This window comes from Schistocerca cancellata, chromosome 5, assembly GCF_023864275.1.
Source record: "Schistocerca cancellata isolate TAMUIC-IGC-003103 chromosome 5, iqSchCanc2.1, whole genome shotgun sequence".
NCBI classification, from domain to species: domain Eukaryota; kingdom Metazoa; phylum Arthropoda; class Insecta; order Orthoptera; family Acrididae; genus Schistocerca; species Schistocerca cancellata.
The window spans coordinates 196,795,054-196,813,356 of NC_064630.1; the positions used below are offsets into that span (position 1 = coordinate 196,795,054).

Below are 18,303 nucleotides of genomic sequence, written 5' to 3' on the forward strand. Positions count from 1 at the left end.
TGCTAATCTATCCATTTTTCCTATTTTCACTCTTCTGTTTGCCCCTCACACCCCCAATCCTCCCACCATCCCCAAGAACCAACTGCAAAGGAGTGCCTCCTTCATCAACCAATGCTACCATGGACTGGAACAACTGAATCACATCCATCGCCACAGCTCTGATTGTCTTTCATTATGCCCGGAAATGAGGGACAACCTACCCAGGGTCCTTCCTACCCCATTCTAAAGTGCTAAAGTGGTGATCTGTCATCCATGCAACTTCCACAACATCCTAGTTCATCCCTATGCCACTATCAATCCCACCCATTGCCACAAGGATCATATCCATGTGGAAGACTCAGGTGGTAGACCCTCCACTCCATCACCAGCTTTTCTGAACTGCACAGATTGGAATTATCCTTAAAACACGTTCTCCACTCCCGAAATTATTCCAGCCTCAACATATGTAACATACTGTCCCAGCAACCTCCACCAAACAGTTTCCACTCCCTCTGCACTATCATCTGCTTTCTATTCCCATCTCCCACCCTCTTTGTGTGCTGCTCTCTGCCAACATATCCCTCATCCTTAAGCACTCCTCTCCTTTTCCTCCCCCCCCCTCTCTCTCCCCCCCCCCTCCCCCTCCCTCTCTCCCTTCTAGTCCTCTTACCCCATTGTCTTGCCTCACAGCCTCTTGCTGCACCTATTGGCAGCCTAGTCCGTGAACACTCCACCAGACAGTGCTCTTCCCTGCCTCATCCCCCCCCCCCCCCCACACACACATGGTTTCTGTATTCCAAACTGTTTGCATTGAAAACTGTAGTTCTTGTTCCTGTTACGGTCCTCCATTCTTTAATAACTCTGCATACGTGTAGTCTTCATTGAAAGCCTTGTTTTTCTTTAATTTCTTTATTGCTTGCTGCATTTTGTTTACTCTTGGATTTGTTACTTTTATAGCTGAATGAGGTTCTTCAGATTTGAATTAAATCTGTAGATATTTACTGCAGAGTAGTTGTGAGAGGTATGTCTCCCATCTCTTTTATGTGTCACTCTTATATTTGTCAGTATTTTCCTATGCTGATCGTTTGTAAACTCTTCCCTTGTAGGGAAGAGTTTTAATATTATTTTCTATTTTGATATGTCTGTCTTGCACTATGGTGCTTGAAATACTCTACTCGTCCTAGAGTAGTGTTGTGGTATTCCCATTCCTCTTGTCTTGGGGTTTGTTGTGTTTCATGACAGATTTTACAGTATCTTTCTTTCAGTGTCATACAGTTCTTTTCTGGAATCCATGCTTTCCTTGCATTTTTCCTGTCCAGCACTTTTTCTTTTTGCACATGTCGTTAAACCAGATTTTGTTAGGTCATTTTCTTTTTCACATGACTGTGGAAGTTATGTCTTGAATACTATTCTTAAAGTTTCCATATGCTTTCAATATCATGTTGTTCCTCTTGGTCTATCTAGTTGATGTTGGGTTAGTGCCCATTTCTCTTGTATACTTTTCTTTTATATTTTCTTGCACCAGATTTCCTATGTTGTATCTACTAATTTCCACTCTGTTTATATTTAGTTTCCTTTTGAGTTTTATTTTCATTTCTTATACAATTAACATATGGTCTGCATCACAGTCTGCACCCGTAGAGGTTGTAATGACTTTAATACTGTTTTGGAATCTGTTTGGATAGCTACATAGTCAAACTTATTAACTACTTGTCCATCTGGTGATATCCAAGTCCCTCAATGAATGTGTTTGGGTTCAGATTTTGTGCTGCTTAGCGTGAAATCATTTTTCATTGAAAATTTTATAAGTCGAGCCCCATTATCTGAACTTTCCTTGTATAAACTTAAATTGTCAGTGATCGGTTTGTAAATTTCTTCCTTTCCTACTTTGACATTAAAAAATGCTAACACTACTGTTATATTATGCTTACTTCTTGAGTTGAACACGTGTGCCAGTTGACCCTAGAATGCTTTTTTCATGTTGTCATCCATAGCTTCTGTGGGTGCAGGTGCATGTAAAAATGTGGTGTTGAGTCTGAATTGTGCTGTATAGTATTTGATTATTAACATGTTTGAGTTCCTGTATTGGGTTATTTATTGTTTTATGAATGTAGAATCATGTTTCAAATTCACGACATTGACCACTGCCTCTGTACACTCTTGTCCTGTCTCCGATTTTCACTGACACCTTTCCTTGCTGTCTTAGTTCTTGGAGAATTATCAGCTGTACCCTGTACTCTCCTAACTCGTTTACTAGTATTTGGGCACTTCCAGGGCAGTACAGGCTTCTTGTATTCCAAGAACCAAAAGAGCTTTGCCAACTTCCGTTCCCGTAAATTCCGTTCTGTTTCCGAGACATGCATTGAATATCCAGATCAGTCAGCATTTTACATGGGGGGTAAGTAGCTGTCTGTGTAGCCCCCAACCTGGAGGACCAGGAATCTTGATTCAGGGCTGCTATAGGACAGTTGCCTTCACCACAGCTCTGTGACCCTCTCCTGCCTGTGCTATTGTTGGTCCGCCTCGGGTATTTTACTGACTGGTAGCCTCCTTACCTGGAGAGCATTCTGAGAAACTTGACAGCAATAATTTATTTAGTATTTATATCCTACTCGTTGTCTGCTCTTGTTGTGTAGGTAGCCATTACATTTAACAATTTTTCGTTCGTACTCATTATAAGATTTGTGTATTTTTTATATTGCTGTCCCTATTCACACTAGGGTAAGGGTCAGCAGGGATGCGCACACACACAAATTGCACAGTAATCCCTTGTCAATGCTTTATTGATATAAAGTATTCCTTTAAAAGGCAGTTGAACATTTATAAATAAAATATTTTATTTCAATTAATAAAAATTATGGTAGATATTAAAAGCTTAGAAATATTTTATGAAAAAATACATCCTTGTAGCAAGAGTTTTCACAAAAAATGTAATGCCTTCTGTGGTACTACAGATTTTGAAGAACTGCTGCAACATCTGTTTTCTTGAATTTGTACTCATCAGGTACCATTGGGAAAACAAAAACGTGTAAATCTGTTTTACAAAGAACAGTTCCACTGTACATATCATCTGACAATTTTCCCAAGACTTTTCCTATGTTTGGTTTAATCACTGTAATATAATGAAAATTCACCTTGAGCCAGCTCCCGCCATGTTATTCATGCCATTTGGTTCAGTGTCTTTCATCAAGATATAAAGGAATTTATGACATTTAGCTTCTAGTGGGCTTTGGTATACATCAGTGGGGAAAGTTGAAAATCTGTGCCATACCAGGATTCAATCCCAGGTCTCTCGCTCATTAGGCAGATGCTCGACCAATGAGCCATCTGGATACAGCGGTCATCGCAACTACATGGACTATCCTAGCACACCTCCCATCAGAACCAAATTCTCAACTTATCTGCATTCTATTGACGTAGTGCCCCTGCCCTCTATTGTCTTTACTTGCAGTGTTTCGCCAATTCCCGTAAGAGTTCGAAAGTGATGTGCATCTGCACTGAAGGGATCATTAGCCAGCCTCAACGTAATTGTATGTGTGGTGTCTGTTCTCTTGGACATGTTGTCAATGACATGGACACTAGATGCTTTATTTTCCGTATCATCCACTTCAGACTCTGAATGTTCTTTTTCACTGCTCTCAAAGTCTTGAAGTGTAATACTTGGCCAGCAGGAACATTCAGCTTCTTTATACAGGATATTTTGATCATATTATCTTGACCATAATGCATTTTTTCAGAAATGTGGTCAGGCTGTCACTCAGGTCATTTTTCTCATTGTCATTCTCATATTCTGATTAAGGAGGCAGCATATCTAAGACTCATTTCTGTTTAAAGGAAATATGCCAGCCTTATTAAATCCTGGATTTATGTCTTGTGCTGCAGTACACCTCATTTTATGTTACTGTATGCCGATACACCATGAACGTTATATTTCTTTTGCATATATTTTTAATTAGATAGTTGTAGAGAATTATCTTACCTTACATGAAGATTGTCGAGAACAGTTATTGTTAGCATGCAGGTAGCTTATACAATATGGATGACAACATATTACAACAGCCACAGAATTTTATGTATTTGTTTATTTTCCTTGTTGTTGTAGTGTGCTAATTCAGTTTCATCACTGTAAGAAACATTTCATCTCATTCAGCAGTATGTAAAAGTCTCTGCACTTGTGTGCACATAACCAGAATAGCTGTACATAAGATCATGAAATAAGGCAGTCAAATGTCATAGAGTTGTTGTATGCAGGCATTCATCACCAGTTCAAAGTATTGTGGAGGTTCCGTGAAAAAGACCTTGTCTGATAACTCTACTGTAATCATCAATTATAAGTACAATTTCCTTTCTCAGTTTTAAAGGGAAGAGCTTTCTATATTTCTGTAATGCACAGATAGATGCAGTGATACCTTCTTACTCGTTGTACGTAAGTGTACAGCGCAATTTAGGCTTTCACTTATTAGTACTTCTAGGTTCTTCACTGAAAGAGAGAGATTTATATTTATCACATTCAGGCTTAAAGATGGTATGAATGCCTAATATTTTGGATTAATGAGCTTAGAATGACAGTATATGGCTGCTTGGGTTCTGGATGGATTAAGCTTTAACCATGTATGCTGCATCCCTTTTTGATAATGTTTACTACATTATTAACAGCACAAAATCTGTAAAACTGCTGCTGTTTTTCATACATTTAACTTTTCAAACATTATAAAAGGGATCCATTGAAGATGGCTATTATTTGCTGAAACTTGTTTAGTCAAGAAAATTGAGGAGACTTCTTGTTTTTAAAAAATAATAGGTTCAATACATTTACATACTTAATGATGGATACATCTCTTTGTGTGAACATCATCTGGCTACAGTTAACAGAGCTTTTGACACTATCAAAACAGAATTTCTTCAGTGGTTGTCTGTCCAACTTTCTAGTCGGTGCCATTTAGAATGGGTGATATAAAAATAAAAAGGAAAAGTCAAAATCACATTTTTTTGTTTGTTTCTATATCATTTTTGAGAAAGTATTTATTTTCAAAAGTTGCCTCCTTTCTTTTGTGATTCTTAGCAAGTTTGTGCCTGAAGTTTGGATAGTCTTTGTATTTTCCCCTGTTTAATAAATGAACCATTGATTTTCTTATTTCTTTTGATTACGGTATATATCCAATATTAGTTCTACATACATTCCTTATTTTAAGGCGTCAAATTGGAATAAAATTTGAAGGAGGGGTCACAAAATAGAGGGTAAAAGTAAATGTATGTGACAAAATTTTTTATGCAACTTTGTTGTTGTCACAGCACCTACCTTGTCCCTGGAGGTCAAGAGCATGGGAGGGGAGGAAAGGGGAGGCATGGTTCGGGATGGGAGGGGGAGGGGAGAGAGGGGTGAGAGTGAAAGAAGGAGAAATTCTGCAAACTGAACTCGCATCCTCCTCGCCCAAAGTGAGACGTCTCAGTTCAGTATTAGTTTGAAGATATAATGGATAGTGACTAGTAGCAAGTGTACCCTGATCCATTAGTCATGGTAGATCAAAAAACTAGCCAGTCATTCATTCATTGTGAAACTAAGTAGAGTTGCTGCCCCCCCCTCCCCCTCCCACATATATAGAAGCTATTTTCTTTCATTTCATTGCCTTACGGTGGAAGATGTATTTCAGCTTTGTTGACGAACATATTACTAAATGCAGCTATAGCATTTATGTTGGCAGCAGCAGCAGCAGCAGCAGCAACAGCAGCAGTTTGTGTTGTTTGTTGTTGTTGTTATTAACAACAGTAGTAGTAGTAGTAGTAGTAGTAGTAGTACAATATTTTCTAATGTTACAGATTGGGTTTAAAGGATTTGGACTACCAAGTGACAAGCTGAATGTGTCGGTGCCCATTATCTATGAGGGCCAAGAATATGTTCTTCACCATGGTTCAGTTGTCATTGCTGCTATTACATCTTGCACTAATACAAGCAATCCGAGTGTCATGCTTGGTGCAGGTTAGTAAACTAAATGTTTGTGTTTTTAAGATTGGGCTAGAAATGAATAGAAAATGAATTTGGCAAAGGCCAATTTGAAGTGAAAATTGAAATAATGAAACTCTACAGGAGTACTTTATAATTGCGAGAGATCATAGACTAGTAAGACAAAATGTAATAATAGATAATAAAAGATTATGCTCTCCTCAACCCATATGCTGATTTTAATAGTGCCTGGATTAGTAGGCAAGGTCATATTTGAGGTGGTGTCTCTGTATGTTATGCAGACCTTTGAACTGACTTATACTGCCAATTATTGGGGAATGAGTCATGGTCAACTTTGCATTTTTCACATTAACAAATTGTTGCCTGAGGCGAAAGAAGCAATAAGTGGGAGGGAAAAAATCTTAGGACTAACTTGGAATCGAATGAACCCTGGACCTTTGTATTAGTTTGTTACGGTCTCATTAAGCCACAAAGCCACACAGAATGGATAAAAAGCTAGAAACAAACAGGCATATCAGGAAAAGCTCAGAAATCTAGCTATTGAAAATATATTTAAGAACACTTGATCAAATTGAGTCACATTTCCAGCATCTTAGAAAATGAAGATCATACAGATGTAAACAAAAGCGTGTGTTTTTTTAACAAATGTTCCATGGCAAACGGCAAAAGATACCAAAGGCACAAAAACTAAAAGAAAAGAAAATCACATGTAGAATAAGACAGGTATAAAATAAAGCTGAGAAATTCAAACTGAAGACAAAAGAAATGTGACAGTGTGTTGAAAAACAAATCTACTCAGAAATATCGTAAGTGGATGTGTGAAAATACAATCAAAATTCAATAAGAGAAAACAACTGAAAACAGTATGAAAATGAAGATGATAGGACGGAAACTTGTGTTAAACAACAAAAAATATGTTATGAAATAACGACAATATGATGTAGGATTAATTGCTGCTCATTACGTACAGAAGACATTGAGTGGCAGACAGGCATATTGAAAAAAGACCTCTAGATATTATCTGCTGTCAGACCAAGTGCTTTACTAGACAAAGACAAAACACACATGAGTATAGCCACTATCACCCCTCTGTGGCCTGACTTTGTGTGTTGCAGCAGTTGGCTGTCATAGGTAGTGAGAGTAAAGAAGAATTGGAGGAGGAGGAGGAGGAGGGATAGCAGGATAGAAGTGTGAGGAGATGCTGAAGTGCTGTCTATTCGAATGTGCAGGAACGGGATTGCAGGTTGATATGTGCATCATCTGCTGTTCTGCGAAAAGGGGAGAGGAGAGATGCGAAGATGGGGAAAGGACTATACAATACAGGGCAGTTGGGGGGTGGGTGTAGAATGCGTGAGAGAGGCTTGACTGAGAGTTGGGAATGGAAGCAGGTGGAGGGCAGGAACTACCGAAGATTGAGACCAGAGGGATTATGGGAATGAAATATATGATGCAGGAAGAGTTTCCACCTGCACAACACAGAGGAGCTAGTATTGGTGGGAAGAATCGTAATGGCACAGTCCATGAAGCAGTTGAAACCAAGCACACTATGTTGGGCAGCATGCCGAGCATCTGAGTTGTCCAGCTCTCTCTTGGCTGCAGTTTGCAGTGCTCATTAATGCAGACAGACAATGTGTTGTCCATGTAGAATGTAGTTCAGTGATTGCAGGTAAGTTAGTAGGCCACATGCTTTCACAGCTGGCTCTGCCTTTGATGGACTAGGAGATACCTTTGACAGGACAGGACAGGAGTAGCTGGTAGTAGGATGGTGTATGGAACAGGTGTTGCATAGGTCTGTTGCAAGGATACAAGCCACGAGCCATGGTGTTGGTATGGTAGTGCAGTGGGGATGGACAAGGATATTACATACATTCACCAGATGGCAGAATACAACTGTAGGAGGGACAGGGAGAATATTCCTCATTTCTTGGCGCAAAGAGAGGTAGTTAGAATCCTGATGAAGAAGAGTATGCTTTAGTTTCTCTGTTCAGCAGTGCATGATGGGAGAGGCAACTGGGTCATGGGGGTAAGTTGGAAGTTTGGGCAGGGAGTAGAAGGGATAGGAGGTAGTGGTGGCGGATGGTAAAGTGCTGCTTGCGGGGGCATACAGGGACGAGGTGAGTATGTATTGGTGGAATAGAGTGCTGTGTAGTGCTGGAAAGGGAGCAGGGAAGGGGCTAGATGGGTAAGGACAATGACTAATGAAGATTGCGGCCAGAAGGGTTAGAGGAATGTGGGATTATTTCAGGGAGTGTTTCCACCTGTGTAATTCAGAAAAGCTGGTGTTGGTGGGAAGGATCCAAATGGAACAGGCTGTGAAGCAGCCATTGAAATGAAGATTGTTGTGTTGGGCTGCGTGCTCAGCAATGGGATGGTCCAGTTGTTTCTTTTCCAAGGTTGTCAGTGGGCATTCATTCATAAGGACAGAGAGCTTGTTGGGTGTCATGCCCACATATAATGCAGCACAAAGATTGCAGCTTAGTTTGTAGATCACATGACTGATTTCACAGGTAGCCCCACCTTTGATGAGATAGGTGATGTTTGTGACTGGACTGGACTGGACTGGACTGGACTGGAGTTGGTGGTGCTGGGAGAATGTAATATGAGCCATGAGCAAGGGTTTGGGAGCACAGGTTGTGTAGAGATGGATGAGGATATTGTGTAGGTTTGGTGGGCAGTGGAATACTACTGTCAGCAGGAACGGAAGGATAGTGGGTAGGATATTTTACTTTTCAGGGCATGATGACAGGTAGTAAAAATCCTGGGGAAGAATTTAATTCAGTTGCTACAATCCTGGGTAGTACTGAATCATGGGGGAATACTCCTCCATGGGCAGACAGGAAGATTTTGCCAGGTAGTGGGTGAGTGGAGAGATAAGGCACAGGAGATCTGTTTACCTACAAGATTGGGAGGGTAGTTATGGACTGTGAAGGCCTCAGTTCGACTTTGGTATATTTCGAGAGGGACCGCTCATTATTACAAATGCGATGGCCATGAGTGGCTAGGCTGTATGGAAAGGACTTCTTGGTATGGAATGGGTGGCAGCTGTTGAACTGGAGGTATTGCTGGTGATTTGTAGGTTTGATATGGACAGAGGTACTGACGAAGCCATCTTACAGGTGTAGGTTAACGTCTAGGAAGGTGGCTTTTTGGGTTGAGTAGACCAGGTGAGGCAAATGTGGGAGAAGGTGTTGAGATTCTGGAGGAAGGTGCATGGGTGTCCTCACCCTTGATTCAGATCATGTCATCAATATATCTAAACCATGTGAGGGGTTTGGGATTTTGGATGTTTAGGAAGGATTCCTCTAGATGTGCCATGAATAAGTTGGCATAGAATGATGCCTTGCGGGTGGCCATACCCTGGATTTGTTTGTAGGTCATGCCTTCAGAGGAGAAGTAATAGTTGGTGACAATATAGTTGGTCATGGTGGCTAGGAAGGAGGTTATTCGTTTCTATTCCATCGGGTGATGGGAAAGTAGTGTTCAATAGCGGTAACACCATGAGCATTAGAGATTTTAGTGTAAAGGGAGGTGGCATCAGTAATGATGAGCAGGGCACCATGTTGTAAAGGAACAGGAACTGTGGAGAAGTGGTGGAGGAAATGGTTGGTATCTTTTGTATAGAAGGGTAGGTTGCGGAGTTTTTTGTTGTGCCTATATGCGACTCAGCATCTCCGCCGTATGGTGAGTAGCAACTATCTTCTTCGTAATATTGTTACCTTCCATCCTAGATTTTTCTTTGATAGATTTTAATTGAGCAGTTTAGAAGAGGATGCAGCACACTGGATCATCTACAAAATTCTGGCAGGGAGGGGCAATAGTTACGAACTACTTCCTTGTGTAGGATTGAAGGATTAAAAAAATAGATTTTGATTCAATTCCACCACAGTGTTTTCTAATATTACTGAAGAGTCAACACATTCATTCAGGCTGTTTTAGTATCACAACTAATATGTACATTAATGCTGCAGCATTCATTAGGTTTTGTCAGATATTGTGATATTCAGAATTGAAAGAGGAGTCGGGCATGGAAATTCCATATCACCAAAATAGTTCATAGGCATCAGGCATCCAAGAGAAAGTTTTTGAAGGACTTGAACTTGTAAAACAACGAAGGAATTCATGTTAATGGATCATACCTGAACCACCTTCAGTTTTTGTATTTACAGATGCTGAAGACAGTGACTGGATGGAGAAGAAAATAAACAAAGAGAAGAGTAAAATATGTCTTGACCTTTTGATAAACTAAATAGTTTTCAGAATTAACCCTGTAATGTTTCTGGAAAGTCTAACAGTCAGTGTGTATTGAGTTATGTCAGTGCGATATTAACTTCTACTGTAAAAGAACTTATAAAAATTAATAGTTCTCAGTGAGTAAGAGATAGATGCAACAGCTAATTACCAGGAGAGACGGGACACAACAAATGGATCAGGTAACAGACTGAAAATGAAGATGAGTGTGTACTGTAATGAAGCTGAATGAGTGGGAGGTGGACCAAGGAAACTTTCTTCTGAATTCCAAGAAAAAAGAAAAGATAAATATGACAACCTAATGGAATGTGGGTAGATGACAGTAGAAAACATATTGAACAAAATGGTTCAAATTGCTCTAAGCACTATGGAAATTAACATCTGAAGTCATCAGTCCCTAGACTTAGAACTATTTAAACCTGACTAACCCAAGGACACCACACACATCCATGCCCAAGGCAGGATTCAAACCTGCGACTGTAGCAGCAGCAGCAGCAGCAGCGTGTTTCCGGACTGAAGTACCTAGAACCGCTTTGCCACAGCAGCTGAGCATACTGAACAGAACATCTGTAATATGATATAAACGAATGGATCAAAAAATCTACTCACCAAGTGGCGCGCTCACACACACACACACACACACACACACACACACACAAGGATTTAACTATTATAAGCTTCTGGAACCAGTGGTTCAATCTTCTGGCAGAAGAATTGAATGGGAAGGAAGAGGGGTGAAGGAAAAGGACTGGAGAGGTTTAGGGAAAGGGGTACAGTTCAGAAAAATCACCCAGAACCCCAGGTCGGAGGAGACTTACTGGGCAGGATGAGAGCGAAAGATTGATTGTTGGAGACTGCACCGGATGAGACTTCAAAACCTGGGAGCCTAAAGGTGGAAGACAGGGTAATATGCAAGACAGAGATTACTATTAAAACAGCCTGCATGAGTTAACAAGAGTGAAAAGCAAACAGCAAAGTGCATTGTATGTAACAGAGGTGGGAGGGGATGATAATAGTAATAATAATAATAATAAAAAAGAAGAGTCAGAAAATAAAAGGTGCAGGAAACCAAGGAAGACAGGAGTAGTGAATAAATACTGAGGCAGAAGGAATTAATGTAAATTACGGTCAAGTGGATGGTGACAACCAAGGACACGTAGTGTTCATTCCTACCTGCAGAATACTGAGAAACTGGTGTCTGAGAGAAGAATCCAGTTTCCTTGGTTTTTGCACCCACCTGGCCTTAATTTACATTAATTCCTTCCATCTCAGCATTTATTCACACTAACTACTCCATTTTTCACTCCATTTTAGTTTCCTACTCCATTCATTTTCACTTAGCTTTTCACTCTTATTAACTCGTGCACAATGTTTTATCTCTGTCTTGCATATTGCCTTGTCTTCCACCTTTAAGCTCTCAGGTTTTCAAATCTGACCCAGGGTTCTGCATGACTTCACTGACCTGCACCCCTTTCTCAGAACCGATCCAGTCCTTTTCCTTCACCCCTCTTCCTTCCCCTTCAACTCTTCTGCCAGAAAAAGAGGAAGCCACCTCATAATAGTTAAACCCTTTTGTGTGTGTTCCCCTGCAGCCACTTGGTGAGTAGTTCATATTATATTATCAATAATTGATTATTTTAGTTTTGCTTTAGACCACGTGAACAGAATATCTGGATCACTAGAGACCACAACTTGTGGAAAGTCTACTTGAGGTCTTTATCCAGCAGTGAATGTCAGATGCCTCATGATGAAGAATAAATGTATGTATGAATTAAAAATGTCCATACTTTTTGTTGACAGTGACCCGTGTGAAATGACATAGCAAAATGACTCCAATGATGAAAATAATGAGCAAGTGGCATTCGGTGTTCAGCAGTGAATTGTTTGTGCCGTAGATGAAACAACAGGTGAACCAGGAGGAAGAGTACTGCATTTTACATGACAAATTGATCATGAGAAAGCTTTCACCCAGACTGTTGTCATATTTGTTGAATGCCGAGCAAAAAACATTTGTGGAATGTTGTTAGCTGCAATAGGCAGAAACATGCTGTGTTGGTGCTGCATATTTTTCTGATTCATAGTAAATTGGCTTTTGTGGTTTAGTTACTGTAGCAGATATTCTAACTAACACATTCCACTACATCAAGTTTTCCCTTAAACAGGAGTAGATGTTATTTATGTTTATTGCAAATTAACACTATTTCCTGGATTGCTAATAACTACAATTAATCTCAAAGTTTAGGAAATTAGTAATTTTTACCACAGGTTTTTCTGTTGCTTTAATTGAAATCTGATTTTGTTTATTTGCTTCTATTTTTTAATAGTATTTTTTAGCTCAACGGATATAAAAAATAACCAGCATATTCAGTTTAAAGTTATTTGTTCACTTTCCTATAATAAATTTTCCCAGGCAAAGTGTAGCCCCACTGTGAATGTTGTTCTTGAACAGAAGATGAGATGGTTGATATTCATAAGCAGCTTGAAATAGCTGTGACTACTGTCAAACAATTGGCAGCTGCTGCGAGTCAGTGTGTTTGAAGAGCTCCTGAGAGTTGTGTATCTGTGGCACCAGTACCAAAGGTACATAAAGTACTATCGTCTCGTGTGGGTGCTTTGTCCACTGCAGAAAATTACTCTTCCACTTGAACGTGAGCGGCATCTCGGTGATAGATCTAAGCATCCTTCGACAGGCACCAGGGAGGCCTCAGGGCCCCAACCAACAAATTTGAGGTTCTGTCTTTATCTGAAAATTGAAACTGAGCCAGTGGGACCCACTTCATATGTTTTGGGAAAACCAGTCTTGTCCTGTCAAGCAGAGGTGAAATCTATGGTGAGTGATAGTACCCCTTAGGAAATGAGAGCAAGGGACAGGAAAGGACACCGGGTGCATTCAGTGTGTGTTCCTGGGGGCCTCATTCAACATGTTGAAGAAGCTATTTCGGCAGCCATTAAGGGAACAGGGTGCAACCAGCTACAGATTGTGGCACACATTGGAACAAATGATGCCTGTCATCTGGTCTTAAAAGTCATTCTTGGATCATTTCAGGACTGTCAGAAAAGGTTGATAAGACCAGTCTTGTGCATGGAATTTCAACAAAACTCACAATGTGCAGCATTGTCCCAGAACTTTTTGTGTCCCCCTTGGTTTTGAATGAAATGGAAGGACTGGACCAGAGACTTTGAGAGCTCTGTGACAAGCTAGGCTGTGACTAGCTAGGCTGTGACTTTCTGGATGTGGGCCATGGGGTTGTGAACTGTAGGAAGCCCCTAAATGGGTCGGGCATGCACTACACATCAGAGGCTGCTACTCAAATACCTGACTCTGGTGAGCACATGAGGGTTTTTTAGATTAGGCAACACTCCATCCAATCCAGATAACAATATCTATCAGAAATCCGGAAGTATCAGTGATAAATTGGGGGGGGGGGGGGGGAAATGCCTTCCATAGGTGAGAATATTAAAATCCTGGTAGTTAAATGCCAAAGCTTTCACAGCAAATTGCCATAGTTTGAAGCACTTCTGATAAGCAGTGAAGCTCTCATAACACTAGGTACAGAAAGCTAGTTGAAACCTAAAGTTGAGACTTTTGGTGAAAATTTAATTGAAAAGGATAGGCCAATGGGAAATGGATTTGGTGTGTTCGTTGCAGTAGACAAACTCAAATCCATTGAGATAGAAATAGATGCTGCATATAAGATTGTCGGGGCAATTCTCAGTGTAAGGGGTGGGTGCAAAATAGTAATTGGATCCTTCTGTCGCCCACCAGACTCATCTCCTGATGTAACTGAAAACTTCAGAGAAAACCTCAGTTCACTTCTACATAAGTTCCCCAATCACACTGTAATCATCCAACAATTAATTGGGAAAATTACAGTTTTGTTAGTGGTGGGCATGATAACACATACTATGAAACTTTACTAAATGCCTTCTCTGAAAACTACCTAGAACAGATAGCTAGAAACCCCACTCATGAAGGAAACATATTGGATCTAATGGCAACAAATGGACTTGACCTCTCTGAGAATGTCTGCATTGAAATTAGGATCAGTGATCATGATTTGGTTGTGGCAACAATGATTACAAAAGTACAAAGGGTAACTAAAACAAACAGGAAGATATATATATTCAGTAAACAAAATAAAAAGGTCAATAGTGTCGGATCTCAGTGAGGAACTTGAAACTTTCACCACAGCACAGGGCAGGAGCATGTAGAGGAACTATATCTCAAGTCTAAAAGAATAATTGACCATGCACTGCACAGAGATGTACCCATCAGAACAGTTCATAGTGGGAGGGACCCTCCATGGTATATGGAAATTCCTAAAGAAATGGAGATTACTGCATAATTGGTGTAAAACAAAGCATAGATGCTGAATGAAATTGGTTTGGCTGTCAAGAGAGCAATGCACGATGCCTTCAATGACTTCCATAGCAGAATGTTGTCAAATGATCTTTCACAAAACCCAGACATTCTGATCATATATAAAGGCTATTAGTAGCACCAAAATTGGTATCAATTCCTTGGCAAATGAGACAGGAACTGAAATTGAGGGTAGCAAAGCGAAAGCTGTGATGTGTACTCTGTTTTCAAATATTCCTTTACAAAGAAAAACCTTGAGAAGCAACCAATTTAATCACCATGCCACTGAAAAGATGAGTGAAGTATGTGTTAGTGGTGTTAATAAACAGCTGAAATGATTGAAATTGAACAAAGCTCCAGGGTCCTACGGAATTCCTATCAGATTGTATGCTGGATTTGTGGCTGAGTGAGACCCTCTTCTAACTGTAATCTTTTGCAGATCCTTCGGACAAAAAAATGTGCCCAGTTATTGGAAAAAAGTACAGGTCACGCCCTTCTACCAGAAGGGTAGTAGAGGTAATCCACAAAGCTACTGTCCAATATCCGTGACACTGATTTGTTGTAGAATCTTAAAAAAACATTCTGAACTCGAACACAATGACCTATCTCGAACAGAATCATTTTCCCCGTGCCGACCAGCTTGGATTCTGAAAACATTGATCATGTGAAACCCAATTCATGCTTTCCTCACATGGCTAACAGAAATCTTTGGATCAAGGCAGTCAGGTGGATATAATATTTGTTGATTTCCGAAAGCCATTTGGCTCAGTGTCACACCAACGCTTTTTGTCAAGAGTACGATTATATGGGGTGTCAAGTGCAATTTGTGACTGGATTGAGGACTTTTTGGGGAGGACATAGCATGTTATTGTGGATGGGGAGTAAATGTCAGATTGATTGAGGATTGAGGACTTTTTGGGGAGGACATAGCATGTTATTGTGGATGGGGAGTAATTGTCAGATATAGAAGTAACTTCGGGAGTGCCCCCAGGCAATTGTATTGGGACCTTTGCTGTTCATGTTGTATATTAATGACCTTGCGACCAATATTTAGATTAACCTCAGACTTTTTGCAGGTGATGCAATTATCTACCGTGAAGTACTGCCTGAAAGAAGCTGCATAAATAGTCAGATCTTCACAGATTTCAAAGTGACACAACTGGCAGCTTGCTTTAAATGATCAAAAATGTAAAATTGTGCACTTCACAAAATGGAAAAAAACAACAACATAGTATCGTATGACTATAACATCAGTGAGTCACGGCTGGAATCGGCCAACTCATAGAAATAACTGGGTGTAACACCTAGTAGGGATATGGAATGGAATGATCACAAAAGTTAAGTTGTGAGTAGAGCAGGTGGTAGACTTCGGTTTATTGGTAGAATACTGAGAAATGCAATTAGTCTACAAAGAAGATTGCTTGCAAGTCATTTGAGTCACCCATTCTGGTGGGTGGGACCCATACCAAACAGGACTAATGGGGGATGTTGACTGTATACAGAGAAGGGCAGCATGAATGGTCACAGGTTTGTGTAATCTGTGGGAAAGTGTCACAGAGATACTGAAGAAACTGAACTGGGAGACTGGAAGAAAGACGTCAACCATTCCGAGAAAGTCTATTAACAAAGTTTCAAGAACTGGCTTTAAATCATTGCTCTAGGAATGTACAGCAACCCCATACATGTTGCTCACATAGGTACCATGAGGATAAGATTAGAGTAATTGCTGCATGCACAGAGGCATTCAAACAATCACTTTTCACATGCTCCACAGGTGAATGGAACAGGAAGAAACCCTAATAACTGGTGCAATGGGACACATCCTATCCCATCCCCTTCATGATGGTTTGCATAGTGGGATGTAGATGCAGATACAAATATGGGCCATTTTAAAATGAATGCAGCTGCTTTTGTTGACCAGTTTGTTATTGCAAATGAGATGTGCCCCACCACTTCACACAAGAAAGGAAATAGTAACAATGAAATACTAAAAACATTCAACAGCCAAGATTGCATAAGTATTTCTGTATTTAAGACAACTGGTTTCAACTGACTTTGCTGTAAACTTCAGGTCTTAAAAATCTTTTTGTTGTGAAATGTGTTCATTGTACATTGTACCTCACACCAAGTTATCGTGTGGATACAAATCGGCACATGTCCAGCCTATGTAAACAATGTGCTATGTAACAAGCATCTGTGAGTGATATATATGATCATGGCCATTTGCAGAATATTTTAATTATCACAAACGCTTCATAATATGCTGATTTTGTCAAAACCGGTTGTCTTAAATAAGGAAATATTTATGCGATCTAGGCTGTTGACTGTTTTTAGTAAGTAAGACAGATTGCTCGTTCAGTATTCTCAAAATGAGAAAATTCAATAATGAAATTGGCTTAAAACTGGTGGCTCTGCACCAGAGTCAGTGAATACTGTGTCATATGCATTATAGACAGAATTTTCTAGAATCTTATTCATTACCTTCCAAAGAGTAGAACAATTACTGCCAAATACTATGGATATCAACTTGAGCCACTGGATGAAACTCATTGTGAGAAATGGACTGGTTTATTTAGAAAAATCATTGTTCTTCAAACCCACAAAGGTTCTTTGACAGTAGGAAATGTGACCAATTTGAAGTATGAAATGTTGGAACATACATTCTATTCAACAGATGTGGCACTTGATGTGTTCCACCTGTTCTAATATCTAAAGACATAGATTGAGTTCATGTTGCAAAGTGATGCAGTGGTTAGCCCACTAGAATTACATGCAGGAGGGTGATGATTTAAGTCCCTGTCCGACTATCCAGGTTTTTCTATGATTTCCTAATTTGCTTGGGGGCAAATAATGAGATGATTCCTTTGATAAGGATACAGCTGATTTCAGTCCCTATTGTTTCCTAATACACACTTGGGGTCTGTCTGTGATGACCCCTATCATTGACGGGATGTTAAACTCTGAATTTTTTTTCTAAATTTTGATTTCAATGTAGTTGTGACAGCCATAGATTCATATTCTGCAGACCTTCCAGAAACACCGTTGAGGAATGGCATCGTATTACTGGGGAAAAGTTGGAGAAAGTATAATGACTTAAGCAGGACTAAAAAAAAATGTGCTTTTATACCTTACAGACACAATCTTTCTCTTCCAACTACAAATCTGTGCTGCAGTGCTAATCTTTACAATTTAATATCACTAACTTTAATTTCTAAGTGGTTTAATAATGACTTCAAATAATGTTAAAATTGTTTAATTGTTAAAACAGTTTTGTAGTGACAAATGAGCATATTCAATTTTTTAATTGCCATGCTTCCTTGGGTGTACTCCTTTGTCTCCTGCTCAATAATATTAAAGTGGAAATGAGAAGAATCTAAATGACTGTAGCAGCAGTGTGTGTTAAAAGTAGAAATGATCAAGAGAGTTAGATTTTCCTCCTGAAGTCTATGAAGGCTCTATTGATTGTAGGAAATGTTTTCAAGCAAATAAATACAAGGAATGTTAGGAAAAAAATTCACAGTTCTCATTGTAAAACTTTCTGGAGCAGATATTCTACTGTAGAACAAAACGGAAGATTAAAACATTGTGCACAAATAATTGTTTTCAAGTCTTGCTACTAAAAACATTAGAGAGAAATTTAAAAATAATTTTGTGTAGGTGTTGACTGACGGAGCATATGTTTTAACTGAATCCAAACAAGAATGAAACATTTACATCACGTTTCTTTGCAGAAGTGCAGTTTTTGTTCCAGGTG

The 18,303-nt window shown here is 39.6% G+C and overlaps 1 protein-coding gene across 1 annotated transcript in view; it reads left to right on the top strand.

Moving 5' to 3' along the window:
* The window catches only part of LOC126187305 (cytoplasmic aconitate hydratase-like), a 311,989-nt gene that overhangs the window by 206,104 nt on the left and 87,582 nt on the right, over nt 1-18,303 (top strand). Inside the window, exon 10 of the mRNA XM_049928298.1 lies at nt 5,797-5,956. Within this exon, the coding sequence (XP_049784255.1) occupies nt 5,797-5,956 (160 nt within the window). The remainder of the gene's footprint in view (nt 1-5,796; nt 5,957-18,303) is intronic.